The sequence below is a fragment of the Penicillium mononematosum genome (assembly GCF_028829835.1).
Source record: "Penicillium mononematosum strain IBT 11891 chromosome Unknown utg000003l:1.0-8172316.0:1.0-8177699.0, whole genome shotgun sequence".
In the NCBI taxonomy this organism is placed as follows: domain Eukaryota; kingdom Fungi; phylum Ascomycota; class Eurotiomycetes; order Eurotiales; family Aspergillaceae; genus Penicillium; species Penicillium mononematosum.
This window is the reverse complement of record NW_026643273.1, coordinates 6120273-6132742: the sequence shown is the minus strand read 5'-3', so window position 1 is coordinate 6132742 and position 12470 is coordinate 6120273. Positions and strand designations below refer to the sequence as shown.

The 12470-nt window shown below is 49.4% G+C and overlaps 6 protein-coding genes across 6 annotated transcripts; 3 read left to right on the top strand and 3 right to left on the bottom strand.

Moving 5' to 3' along the window:
- Nucleotides 1-576: 576 nt before the first annotated feature.
- Nucleotides 577-2330, bottom strand: N7519_007353 (AP-1 complex subunit mu; the record flags this gene model as incomplete). The annotated part of the gene is made up of 6 exons (XM_057294129.1): nt 577-657; nt 732-1106; nt 1162-1651; nt 1727-1956; nt 2066-2194; nt 2292-2330. 6 exons carry the CDS (start codon nt 2328-2330, stop codon nt 577-579), a joined length of 1344 nt encoding a protein of 447 aa, XP_057148940.1.
- Nucleotides 2331-3171: 841 nt separating this feature from the next.
- On the bottom strand, nt 3172-3946 carry N7519_007352 (mitochondrial 54S ribosomal protein mL57; the record flags this gene model as incomplete). Its single annotated transcript, XM_057294128.1, has 2 exons — nt 3172-3276; nt 3335-3946. The coding sequence occupies 2 exons, from the start codon at nt 3944-3946 to the stop codon at nt 3172-3174; spliced, it is 717 nt and encodes a 238-aa protein (XP_057148939.1).
- Nucleotides 3947-4819: 873 nt separating this feature from the next.
- Nucleotides 4820-5119, top strand: N7519_007351 (uncharacterized protein; the record flags this gene model as incomplete). The annotated part of the gene is made up of 1 exon (XM_057294127.1): nt 4820-5119. One exon carries the CDS (start codon nt 4820-4822, stop codon nt 5117-5119), a length of 300 nt encoding a protein of 99 aa, XP_057148938.1.
- Nucleotides 5120-7131: 2012 nt separating this feature from the next.
- On the bottom strand, nt 7132-7883 carry N7519_007350 (uncharacterized protein; the record flags this gene model as incomplete). The annotated part of the gene is made up of 3 exons (XM_057294126.1): nt 7132-7567; nt 7696-7783; nt 7844-7883. The coding sequence occupies 3 exons, from the start codon at nt 7881-7883 to the stop codon at nt 7132-7134; spliced, it is 564 nt and encodes a 187-aa protein (XP_057148937.1).
- A 1157-nt stretch (nt 7884-9040) lies between these two features.
- On the top strand, nt 9041-10217 carry N7519_007349 (NAD(P)H-dependent flavin oxidoreductase; the record flags this gene model as incomplete). The annotated part of the gene is made up of 5 exons (XM_057294125.1): nt 9041-9083; nt 9140-9222; nt 9286-9427; nt 9480-10015; nt 10074-10217. 5 exons carry the CDS (start codon nt 9041-9043, stop codon nt 10215-10217), a joined length of 948 nt encoding a protein of 315 aa, XP_057148936.1.
- A 1040-nt stretch (nt 10218-11257) lies between these two features.
- On the top strand, nt 11258-12025 carry N7519_007348 (uncharacterized protein; the record flags this gene model as incomplete). Its single annotated transcript, XM_057294124.1, has 1 exon — nt 11258-12025. The coding sequence occupies one exon, from the start codon at nt 11258-11260 to the stop codon at nt 12023-12025; it is 768 nt and encodes a 255-aa protein (XP_057148935.1).
- Nucleotides 12026-12470: the final 445 nt, after the last annotated feature.

Sequence of the window (12470 nt, the reverse complement as noted above, 5' to 3'; positions counted from 1 at the left end):
ACCCTGTGGGATTTCTTTGTACTGTTTTTCTTCTAAAAATTCATGAAAAACTACATACCTAGGTACTATTCTTCAGGCCACTAGCAAAGCCCTTGAGTTTTATACAAAATACATATTTCTTCAAGTGATATCCATCTTAGCGACACGGTATTAGAACACTTTTTGAGCGCAGCAATCGAGTCTGATTTCAAAGTAAACCGTTATGTCACAGAGGTACACACATTGATGCTTCTGCACTTTACCTGAATTCCCCTGTCATATACCGCACAGAGGCTGAGTTGCTACAATGACCCGATAACAAGACCTTAACATTCATCGCATTTACTTCAAATACAATACTAGACATAAGATCCCATCCGAACCATCTATATTCCTCGCATCCGATGCAGAAAGCAGCCAAAGGCAGAAGAGAGAAGAGTAAGAACAAGAGAGGGATTTGATTATCTATCGGACCGGCCGGCCTCAACGGAGAAGGATGGAAAAAAGGGAGGAACAAAAAGACAATGAGGACAAGAAGGGGATAGAGGAAACGGAGGGGGCTGTACAAAATCAATCATGCAACGAGCTGGAACATTTTCATTGGACATCTGGCATGCGCATGGCAATGTCGCCCGACTGTGTGATGTATCGCACCCAGGGTAGAGAGGGGTATTGCAGCTGTGGGATGTTATTAGCGATGAATTCAAGAGATAAAAAGAGTCGAGGGAAATCCACTGCTGGAAAAGACGTACCTTCGGTTCGGTGATCTTGAGGTACCGCACTTGGATGCCACTGGTCGTGAAATAGGGGATCTCGAACTTGACGTTGATGGGACGTTTGGCTTTGCCTACGCCTCCGGCTCCGCCCATGCTGCCTCCGAAGCCGCCGGTCATGCCGCCGCCGCGCTCGTCGTCGCCTTTGACGGAGGGTAGGCCTAGCTCTGCGCGCATGAGGAATTCCTTGCCGCCGCCGAATTGCTTGATCTTCCAGATGATGGCGGACTTCTCGGGGGCGTAGTGCACGGTTCCGATATTTGTGCGGAAGCGTGGGGAGTCTGCGTCTTCGGGGACGGGGACGAGAATCTCGACGTTGTTGGCGGTGCTGCGGCGCTTGAATTGGGCTTTGGCCTATTGTAGAATCGAGGTTAGGGATGGTGTTTGATGTATTGGGTGGGGATATTACCTTGAGCATATATTCAATTCGGGATCCCGAGTGCGATTCAACCACGCACTCCACCCAGATCAACGGCTTCACTTGTGTGTTCAGTCGGTAGCTCATGAGTTCGAATTCACCGTCCGGGGGGATGAAACTGATTGTGCGGTCATTCTCGAAGCGCGAGAGTCGGACACACTGGTGGAACTTCACGTCCTCCATCTCGACTGACTTGCCTCGTGTAGCACGACCCGTGGTCTCGAACATGGCTTTGTCGTTCAAGCCCAATCGCAACTCTGGCATACCACTCAGGTAGCACTTCATCTTGACAGCGCCCAGAATCTCGGACCGCAGGACGTTTCCATTTGCTGAGACAAGAAGATTGAGGGACTCGACCACGTCGAGGAAGACTTCGTTTTTGCGGTAACGTATCCCCTCGCTACGCCAGGAGACAGCATTTGTGACAGCGATCGGTGGCCGCGCTTGAACATCCAGCTTGTGTGACTCTTGGGTGATGTATCTGCCCATAGCGTAGAAAGGTCAGTTATGCTGTTTCACCATCACCCCGCGGTACCATTCAGATCCAGCTGCTTACTCTTGTAGAATCTTGCTCTCTGTTGTTTGTGGGTATCCAAAATCCATCATCTCATCCAGCAATTCGTAAATGACGACGAAGTTATCCCGGATACTCTCCTCCTCCAGTACCTTGAAATATTCGGTGAAGACCTCCACCAGCTTGTGGAGGAAGAGTAGAATTTCGGTGGCATTTGTGTTTCGTTTGGTCAATGCAAGGATATAGAGGTTGCTGTGGCGGATATAAAGGTACTAGACAAAAACACCCCTGTGTTAGTAGGCGGGAGCACACAAAAGGAGACACTCAGGAGCGGGTGTCGTGTGGTCGGGACAGCAAATGCCCAGACTCGGTGAAACGCACGTTGATTCCCTCGTGAGAGAAGCAGGGGGGCACTGCTGAGCTTTCTTCTTCGGCGTCACTGAGGAGGATAGGGAATTTCTCGACTGCGGACATGGGAATATCTCCGCGATAATTGCGGGCCAAGAGGGTCTATAGATGGTCAGCGGGGGCTTGTCCCTGGACGCATTGGCGATTTCCCCAACAGGGAGTCGCATCGCCATGTTTTGCACAATATCCAATAGCCTACCTTGCCCTTGAGGTCGAGGAAGAAGAGTGCTGACGCCATGACGTGTCAATGGGGGTAAATAGGTGACGGGAGAGTTGTGATCTGGTCTCTTAAGGTGGGGCAAAAGCAAAGAATAACAAAGACACCTGATGCGCCTACTGCAGCATTGTCAATCGAGTAGTAAGAACAAATAGAATAGCCGCTGATGAGGTGAGAAATGAAAGGAGCAGATCAACGGATGATTGTTGGCGATGCCCGCATGTCCCAGGCCGGAGATAATACGCCAACCTCAAAACGGACTAGCGTATAAAATCACACATAAAAGCTGGTCGCGCACTTTTTAATTTTCTTCTTTCTTCAACGCTCCCAATAGACAGTTCAAGGCAGTACAAAGTCCTTGTGATTTTCTACAGCTACTCCGGCATTCTGTCGGGGTGCTGTGGTTTTTTAATTACTACCTTGCGATACAGAGGCGCGGAGACTACGATCTTAGGAGGGTTCCATAAGAGCTGGCCGAGTACTTTCTCTGTTACTCGGGCGGCGTCAGAGGAACCGTACATTTCTATAACTTGAATTCAAATTTTTTAATATCAAACCAAAGATCCCTTGTAAATCGTAGTGAACATCCATTGAATTTTTGAACTTGCAAGTTGAACTCTCAAGTGGTATTTAATAGCTGAGAAATAAGATGATATAAAAAGACAAGTTTGTTAAAAGTACATGTACAATCGTAGAGGTTCCCCGATTGAGGAGTTCGCTCCCCAGTCAACCTACCACAGATGGAAATATCAAACAAGATAACGCCCTGAAAATGCTCCAAAGGAGACCAATACCCCAAGTCTCAGACCCTTACGAGACCGACTTGAGTCCCAGGGGTTCAAGTATCCGCTCACGAGCCACTTTAGTGGCAACGACTCCTCCCTTTCTCTAACGAAACAGCACCGACAATAGCGTACATGGTATGCGCGAGAACGAGCTCAATACCGGAGGCACGGAGGTCATTGGGCTGCAGTAAAGACACTCGTTAGCTGAGAACACAAAAATAGACCAGAGTCGAGGCATACCTTTCTGGGACTCCATCTGAGAACCTTCTGCAACTCGTACTTATTTGCAAGCTCAGCGAGCTTCGACCGCTCGGTGAGAATCTTCTTAGTTTCACCAGAGAGGTTGTTCAATCCATCCAGAGCCGGGTGTGTGAAGGGCACGCGACCAAACTCGTCCTTGTTCTCTGCCGGTGCGGCGCCTGCGTATGGAGCGTCCTGCGCCAAAGCCAGCGATGCTTGCAGTTGCACAATGCGTTTTCCCAAGAAGGCCAGTCGATCGTTGAATCCGCGGCGCCCTTGGTCGAAACTCTTATGCGTCACTGCCAACCACTTGGTCTCGTCGGAGAGGAGTTTGTCGCCGCCATTGCCGAACAATCGGATGTAGAATCGGTCTAGCAGTAGCGGGTCTGCATTGACATGGAAAGTCGGGCGCTTGGAGTCAAGGTGCAGACTAAACGGAGCCTTTGCTGCCGCGGGAGTGTAGGACCATCGGGGCTTTTCTTGTTGACTGGCCTCCTCCGGGGTAGAAGTCGCGAAGGTGCGGGATGGGATGACTCCGGCAATTGGGCGAGCGACAAATTTGGACGCAGCGCAGGCGGTCCTGGCCGCTCGAGAAGAAAGATTCAAAGACATTGGGTCGGTGGTCTGCGAGTCGACTCGGAGTTGATCAAACGGAAAGCAAAGAATTCGGCCTGGGCGGTGTGATACTGCCGGTCATGTCCAGGTACAAATAAATGTACACGAGACCCATGAGGTCTCTGTTAGCTGTCGACCACACCTTGGTTTGTTTTTCATGACTGTAATTCTCACAAGTCCTTGCAATGTGGACTCAGGTCTCTTCAATTGTCATTATGGCGGTTTGATATGCAGTTAAACAACCTTGGAAGCCGGAGGCAACCGGACCTTCACCGCTGCTGCGTGGTATCTTTTGCTCGAATGCTTGACTTGTGCATCGGATCCGAAACTACTCCGTACTGACGCTGATTTCGGCCGTGGGAGCCTACCACAGGCTAGCAGGGCTACGGCCGTTGGAGCTGGGATGTACATAAACTTCCGACTCTGCCATGCCTCGATGCATGTACGATCAAAACGGCATATGACTCACATTAATTAAGAGCCCTGGAAGCCCTGCGATGCGGATTCTATATTAGCGGTCAGGCCATAGTATCTATGGGAGACGCTTCGATATACACCATACCGCTGGTTTGCGGGCCCAGATCCAGAACATATAGGCTTCCGCTCAACTTTGGTAGGCTCCATTATGATGCATGATGTATATTTGCCCCAGTTGCGGATTACTAGCAGCTTTGACTCATGTCTTCTGCGGGCTCCCATCATTGAAACTCGGGGTTCGACTTGATGGTGGTCTCGCAGATCTCCCCACTCTATCCAGCAACATCCTTCTCTGGATAACATGGCCATTATATTCCCCAACAGGAAACTTGTGCTCTCTTAACTTATAGACTATAGGTCTAATAGTCCTGCCAGGTAACATCGTCCAGTTATATGACTGGCCAACGGGCGATGCGAGCAGCGGCGCAACAGACCCTGAGCGCGGCCCATTCAGCAGAAGCTTCGGTAGCCTTCTCGGAACACAGTCGTTCCGCAGAAGCTGCCGGGTATGCAGAGGTCATAGCTCATAGCTATCGGGAGCACGGTGCAGTGTTATTGAGACTGCTTGGTTGCGGATATACGCAGCTGGAAAGCTCGGCTGAGGCACAAGTGGTTGGCTCGAACAAGCCATGTCTCTCTGGACTGCAGAATAACGGCCCTGCTGTATCAGCGTACCCTGAGCTCTCCCCCTAGATTAGGCAAGAGACTGTCATGTACTGGGAAGTAAAACGTGATCCACGTGTATTTGTATTGAGTCTTGTTCGACCGTGCTCCATAGGTAGGCTCCCTTTTTCTCTTGTTGCCTCTTCTGGTCGTTGGAAGCTTCTACGGCTTGCATATACATTCGTCTCACGACTAAGCAAATTCGCAACCCACAATGGGCATTGTGGAGTCCTATATAAAAGGGCTGGGGTATGCCAATGACAGGAGATCGTTGATCTTCGAAAGATCGTAAGGTTGAATGACACAAGGACACAAACTAGATGTTTGACAGCCTCGAATTCATATGTATACCTTTGAAAACAACACACGGCTGTTCAACCCAAACATTATTTAGTAAATAACATCGGATAATCAGCCAACGGCAAATCATCTAGAACAAACCCAGTGAAACAGAATTCATCAAGACGCTGCAAGAAACCGAAGGCTCAGACCGCTGGTGAAACTCCACTGTCTGCAGTTGGTCCGGGGGAAAAGGATCTATACCCGCCCATTGCGGACATTATACTATTTGCTTTTTAATGAAAGCTAATACGTCTCTTCAAGTGGATCTTCACCTAATTCCCGGTCGATGCTTGCTTCCGGGGAAATGAAAAGAAACGAAACAACCATATAATATTCACAACAGCGGGTGTCACCGTCTGCGGGTACTGTCTAACGGTTTATACATCAAGTCTTCAGGCGGGCCCTTGCAGATTCTACCGAGATATTTGATCTTCACGGATAGGAGCCATCTCCAAGGTCCACGGATAGCAACGGGAATATGGCTATCGCCAAACGGCTTCTTGTCTTGATCCTTGATTGGGATGTTCGACGGGATAGCGGTGTACGACTACGGATGACGCGACCTATTGCCCCCCAGGTAAACTTGAGTTCTCGAATCATTTAAATAGATGACATGGACCTGCCCAGATCTCTAGTCTTCATCCTTGCGAACATCAGAGTACTCTGTCCTGTGTCCTTTGCCTGTCTTTCGTTGAATATCTATACTTCCTTTCTCTATCGGCACTGATCTGTGTGCCCCATTCTACCATAGTCACCTTCGTTTCGTGTATTTCGAATAGTGAAATGGCTTTCAACGCTACTTTTGCCCATGGCTTCCAGCCCACCCCTTCATCGCCGGTCCAGACATGCTATACCTCCGTGGGAAACATCCTGGCTTGTGATCACTCGGTGCAAGACCCTCCCTCACCACGACCTTTCCCACCCAACCCTCCTCCTAGTCCTGCTTAAATGGCAGTTGGTTGGGTTTTTCTTTGTTTGGCGTTGAGGCGACATGGGGTAATAGGTGAGTGTTCTTTATGCAGCCATGTCAAATATACAGATCTACTAGGTAGATATATATCGGCATAGGTACTGGACCACATGGGCAACTACTAACTTACTTTCCAGATCATACTCCAAGGCATTTCAACCACGGTCTTTACAGCGGGGATGTGGATTGATGGGCGACTAGGATATCATAATGCGATGTGTATCGTTGTCAATGCAATATCAATTGCGGGGAAAATGGCAAAGCCATGAGGAACACTGGACCCTTAAGGGGAGAAAATGAAAGTACAATGTGTGAGACTGAACTGTGAGAGTGAATATGGATTTCGAGGGGTTTATATACCTGAGGTGCTTTTCTCATTCGTATATCCACCGGGCAAAATAGTCAAATGAAACTATACCAAGTCAGACCGGCTCATTTGTACATCGACACATGTACAAACATCCAGAGGTAGACCAATAAAGTCTAGACGCAACTAGGGTGAGCATGCAGGGGTTCAAACTCCAACATTAACATACTGTAGATTCAAATCGTGCAAGTAGTCTAGCCCAGTCCGAACGCAATTCCATGGAAATAAAAATAAACAGCTGAACAGAAGAAAAAGAATCAGCGCCTTTTAAGCTTGCGCCAATTGACCAGGTTCGTGTATATTTGAGAAAAGTCACTTTAATAACACATAAGGAAATTCGGAGGTATGAGGTACGGAAACATTTTAAATCAAAGCAAGACCAACAGCACTGGCAATGCTGAGGCCAACAACAGTCCAGCCAGTCTTGATAATCACAGGGTTGGTGAGACCACGGCCAAGATCCCACATCAAATGGCGGATACCGTTCATGGCGTGGTAGGTGAAAGGAAGGGCCAGGGTGGTCTTGAGGAGGACCTTGGCAGCGAGAGGAAGAGCGCCCATGGCAGCGACCATGGAGGCCGATTCGAGGTGCCAACCAAGAGCGGGGGAGGCGAGGTAAGCGGTAGCCCAAATGTACAGGGTGCCGGAGAGAGCAACACCGGTGATACGGTGCAGGGAACTGCCGATCCAGCCGATCTGGGGCCTGTAGATGCTGAGGTGAGGAGCGATAGGGCGGTTAAGACGCTGCTTAACGAGGATCTGGCTGGGGTCCTCGGTTTTTGGGGTCGAAGTAACTTGTCTATAGACCAGTGTATGGTTAGTATGTTCTTCTGGCGATTGTGGATGACGTAGGATTTCGTGAGGGGCGCTGGATTCGAGGGTGGGCGAAACAATTGAAACTCGTCGTTTTAGCGCCGGGTAACTGACCTCGTCTGAATGTTCTTGCCGAGGGCAACGGCGACAGGGGAAGCACCCATCATGGACGACCGCATAGCGAGCGGCTGCTGGACGGCAACTGTTCGGGGATAAGTTAGATCGCAAATTCGGACAGGGTAGGCATTGGGGGGTAACATACGCCGTCGCAGCGACTGCTGGGCAACCTTCTGAGAGAACATTGTGATTGCGGAGTTGAGATTGTTCTGTTTGATCAGGATAAGAAATCCCAAGTGGCTCGCGAGCGATCGGAATCAACGGACGACCTCGGGTACGGGAGTGTTTAGTCACGGGACTGGCACCCGGTAGTCGGCGTCCGCCAATCAGATCGGATCTATTACCAGCCGGAGTATCGTTCTTCCCGACACGCTACTGCAGTCATGTGATCTTCTCGCCTGTTTTCCCACTTTCTTCGGTCTGCAGCTCCCCTTTCTTTCCCTTCCTCAAGAGTCTCCGCTCACGTCGTCTACTGGTTTTGGCTGGGATGATGTCGTCGTTTGCTTTCCCTCACTGACTGCGGCTTTCTGTCGTGGACGCCGAGGGATCTCAAGGCTCTCAGAAGGAGAGTCCCGTCGTTAATCGCCCGTTCCACTCTAGCAATGAGGGGAAGGGGTTTCATATCAGGGATACATACTGCATGTATCACATTGCTTGATGCTTGTAGATTGCCAGGTTCTTTGGACATACAGTGATTGAAAAGGTCACGGCAGCTGCTGAAGAGCCTGCATTGGCTATGGAGAAGCACCCAGCTGAGGCATTTATGTTTTTGCACGGTTGTGATGTTCGCCCAAGTCTACAGCCAGCAATATATAATTCACAATGGATAATTCAGCAACGATCTTTTTCCTACTTGACTCTGCCCGTAAAACACTGTCAGCTGTAAAAGTCCAAGATTGGAGATAGAGCCATCCAAGGTCATCGGTTCCTGTCACATGTCAAGGGACCACGACATGTATGTATATTCTTTCCCTCACATCTGGGCTTGGTATTTGGTCCACAGGCCAATATTTTGATCATTCACAAGAAGAACGAAGGGCTTTAGGACTCCCCGTGGCATATCTTAAGGTCGGCCTGCTCAGTAATCCAGAAATTGAGCCCAAGTGTAGGAGCCCAGATGCAACCTCGGCACCTCGGACCTTCCCCACAGCAGATAGGTCCGCGGCTGTAAGATCGGTTTATTATCTGGTCTTTCGTGATTCAAAACTATCTCTTGACTCTATACATTCAGAAGCGAAGAAAGAAATCATACTCATGTTAGTATATCTGGTCCCTGTTCAAGTTCCATGCTGTTTCTTTGGAAATTATTGACTCCGCAATCATCAGATTAGATATCAACAAGATGCCTTTCAACACAGCCTTAACGCGAAAGCTCGGTATTCGAGGTGCGCTACGAATTAATTATTCTGGAAATATCTCCAGCTGCTGACCATGGATATAGTGCCCGTCGTGCAGGGTGGTATGCAATGGGTTGGATACGCTGAGCTGGCCTCGGCTGTTAGCAACGCAGGCGGACTTGGACTTGTACGTCGTATATCCTTTGAATGAAAGCCCTAACTGCATACAATACCTAACACCGCAATCCAGCTCACAGCCCTCACCCAACCAACCCCCGAAGACCTCCGCAAAGAAATCCGCAAATGTCGCACCATGACCAAATACCCCTTCGGAGTGAACCTGACCCTCCTCCCCTCCATGGTTCCCCCCCGACTACGGCGCCTACGCTCAAGTAATCATCGACGAAGGAATCAAGATTGTCGAGACCGCCGGTAACAACCCAGGCCCCGTCATCACCCAGCTGAAGAAGGCCGGCACCATCATCCTGCACAAGTGCACGACAATCCGTCACGCCAAGGCCGCCGTCAAGCTCGGCGTGGACTTCCTTTCCATCGACGGCTTCGAGTGTGCCGGCCACGTCGGTGAGCATGACATCACCAACTTCATCCTTTTGAGCCGTGCGCGCCAGGAACTCGGCGTGCCGTTCATCGCTTCGGGTGGATTCGCCGATGGCCAGGGTCTTGCTGCTGCCCTGGCGCTCGGTGCGGAGGGTATCAACATGGGTACTCGTTTTATGAGCACTGTTGAAGCCCCCATTCACCAGAAGGTTAAAGAGGCTATCGTCGCGGCACAGGAGACTGATACCGCGCTTGTGCTGCGTCGGTGGAAGAATACCTCCCGTCTGTTCGCTAATAAGGTGGCTAAGGATGCATTGAAGGTTGAGCAGGAGAGTAAGACTGGCGAGTTCAGCGAGGTTGGGCCCTATGTTAGCGGCAAGCGGGGTCGTCAGGTCTTCATTAATGGTGACGTTGATTTCGGCGTAAGTTACTTGCATAATTATGTATGTCTTGTATTTGCTGACTCCTTTTGTCATACAGGTGTGGACTGCCGGTCAGGTTATTGGCTTGATTCACGACATCCCGACTTGTGAGGTCCTGCTCACCCGGATCGAGAAGGAGGCCCTAGAGGCGATGAGCCGGACCAGGTCTTTGTTTAGCGATGCTCCCTCTAGCAAGCTTTAAAGGGGTTTTATGTTACAGATGTGGTTTCAGTCTGTGTATTTAGCTTCCTATTGTTTGGAAAGATCCAATAGAATCATCTAGTGATATTTTTGACCTGGCTTTGTACATTTGCATGTTGAATAATATTATCTTCTCTTCACGTGAATTATTCACGTCATTTCCGGTGCTAAAATAAGAGCCACAAGGGGCTGGTCAACGGTCAATAATAAGCATTCCCGAGCGAGGGTCCGTGATATTGTATCAAGGATCAACACGGGACACGCAGATCCTCGGATACTCGGACATTCCTTCGACTCCAACCTCCAACAACAATGACTCGAACGCAGTGACGGAGTCCTTTTCCAAGCTAAGCTCACCCCGGTAACTGCAATTAAAAAAAGAATGGATGACATTTGCTCTCCGAACCCTCCAGGGCTGAGTCCCCTCATACAAGGTCAAGAAGAGTGGATACATCCTTGCATGAAGTCGATCCTCTGGGGAATTCTTGGAGAAGCTACATTTCCAGTCTGGACGATTGGCTCTGTCTCAGTTGTAGCTTTGATTTCTTAATTGTGCTTCCTGCTGTCGCGGCCTTTGTGTATGATATCATTCACCATGATTGGTCTCTCCCCGGGCAACCCTTACCACTCACATATACCATCATGCTTGGTATGCTTTCACTTTCACTTTCACTATTTAGATGGTGAGGGGTAGAAGTCCTCGAGGTAAAACGTAGATATGACCGAGGTTAGCATACGCAATCCAATTTCTCAAGCAAATGAACAATATCCCACTGCGTTGCACAGTGATACAACCCAGCATTACCCCGTGAAGATCTAGATAACGACATACCTCGTCCAACGTGTTCCAGCCCAGAACCGAACTCGATTTTAGTTTCTATCTCTCCCTCCCGCAAACTAGCTACTCAATTTATATACCCCAAACCGCCTCTCTACCAGCTATTCCAAGCTCCATCAACATCAAAACAAAACCCCAACCCCATACCTATCTATACCCACCTCAAACACAACCCCTCAGAGAGAAATCTACCAAAATCCAAAATGGGCATCATATCCACCCTGACACGCTGCATGCGAAAAGCCCGCCTGTCCAAAAGACTCTCAACAACAAGCCCCAAACTCCACGACGAAGACTCAAACGATCTAATCAAAACAACATCCGAAACAGCCTCTCTGACCCGCACAAGCATGGACTCCACCTCAACCATGGTGCATCATTCGGTCCACGAACCAGTCGTGCCGTGCGAGTCGCCTGCGAACCGTATGCAGATCAGGACAGATAATGGGAATATGCGGACGTTGTTCGATGACGATAGTACTGCCAACCAGATGGATCGTCCAATTTTGAAATTGGATTGTCGGTCGCCTGTTGACACGCCGAGGAAGGTACTTCAGGGCCCTTTGGAGCTGGGGAGGGATGGAAGTTTGAATAAAGCTACTGAGAACAAAGCTGCACGGGGCAAAGCTACAGAGTATGCTGGTGGTTATACGGGAAAGAATACTTCGGTTTGTTCGTCTGCGACAACGGCCCAGAATGGCTTTGAACCCGAGAAAGGCGTGTCTGAGAAAAAGGATAAGAGGTCTATGTCAGCTTTGTTGAAGAGGCATTGTGGGTTGAATATCCCGCGCTCGTCGATTTCAATTAAGACGTCGCGCAGTGTGCAATCCCCGAGGGGGTTGGATTCTGCTGGGTTTACGGAGGAGGAGGGGTTGGTGGATAAGAAGGATGAGAAGTGGGTGGATGTGAGTTTGAATGAGAAGAAGAGGAATAGTGTATGGGGTGGTGTTGGGCTTGGGAGGCTGTGGTAGAAGTTTGTTGGAGGGTCAGTTTGTAAATAGTTGGCGTTGTAGTTGGAATGAAGGCAAAATTGAAGGTTTACATTTCTTTGCTAAACAATGACTGGTAGAATCTTGTGCCCACGGGGAAGTGGATAAGAACAATGGCAGAAAAGAAAGAAAAAAAAAGTCGTGGAGTAGGACGAGGGAAGGGTTAACGTTGAGATGACTGGGCCGAAGGGGCAGGAATTTGCAGCAAGGGATGTCGGACTACAAGAGAGGGAGGGTTGGAAAAACAGAAGAAGTAGGATAGCGCTTAAAGATGTTCTACGGGTTCAGAGCAATGGTGATAATGCAAGCAAATCTAATGAATTAAAGTAATATATGCGAAAGAAACCCTAACCAAGACAGCAGCTGGGGGATTCCAATGCGCAAAGCAACAAGCACACACACACCACAAGGTGATAAGCAGAAAGCA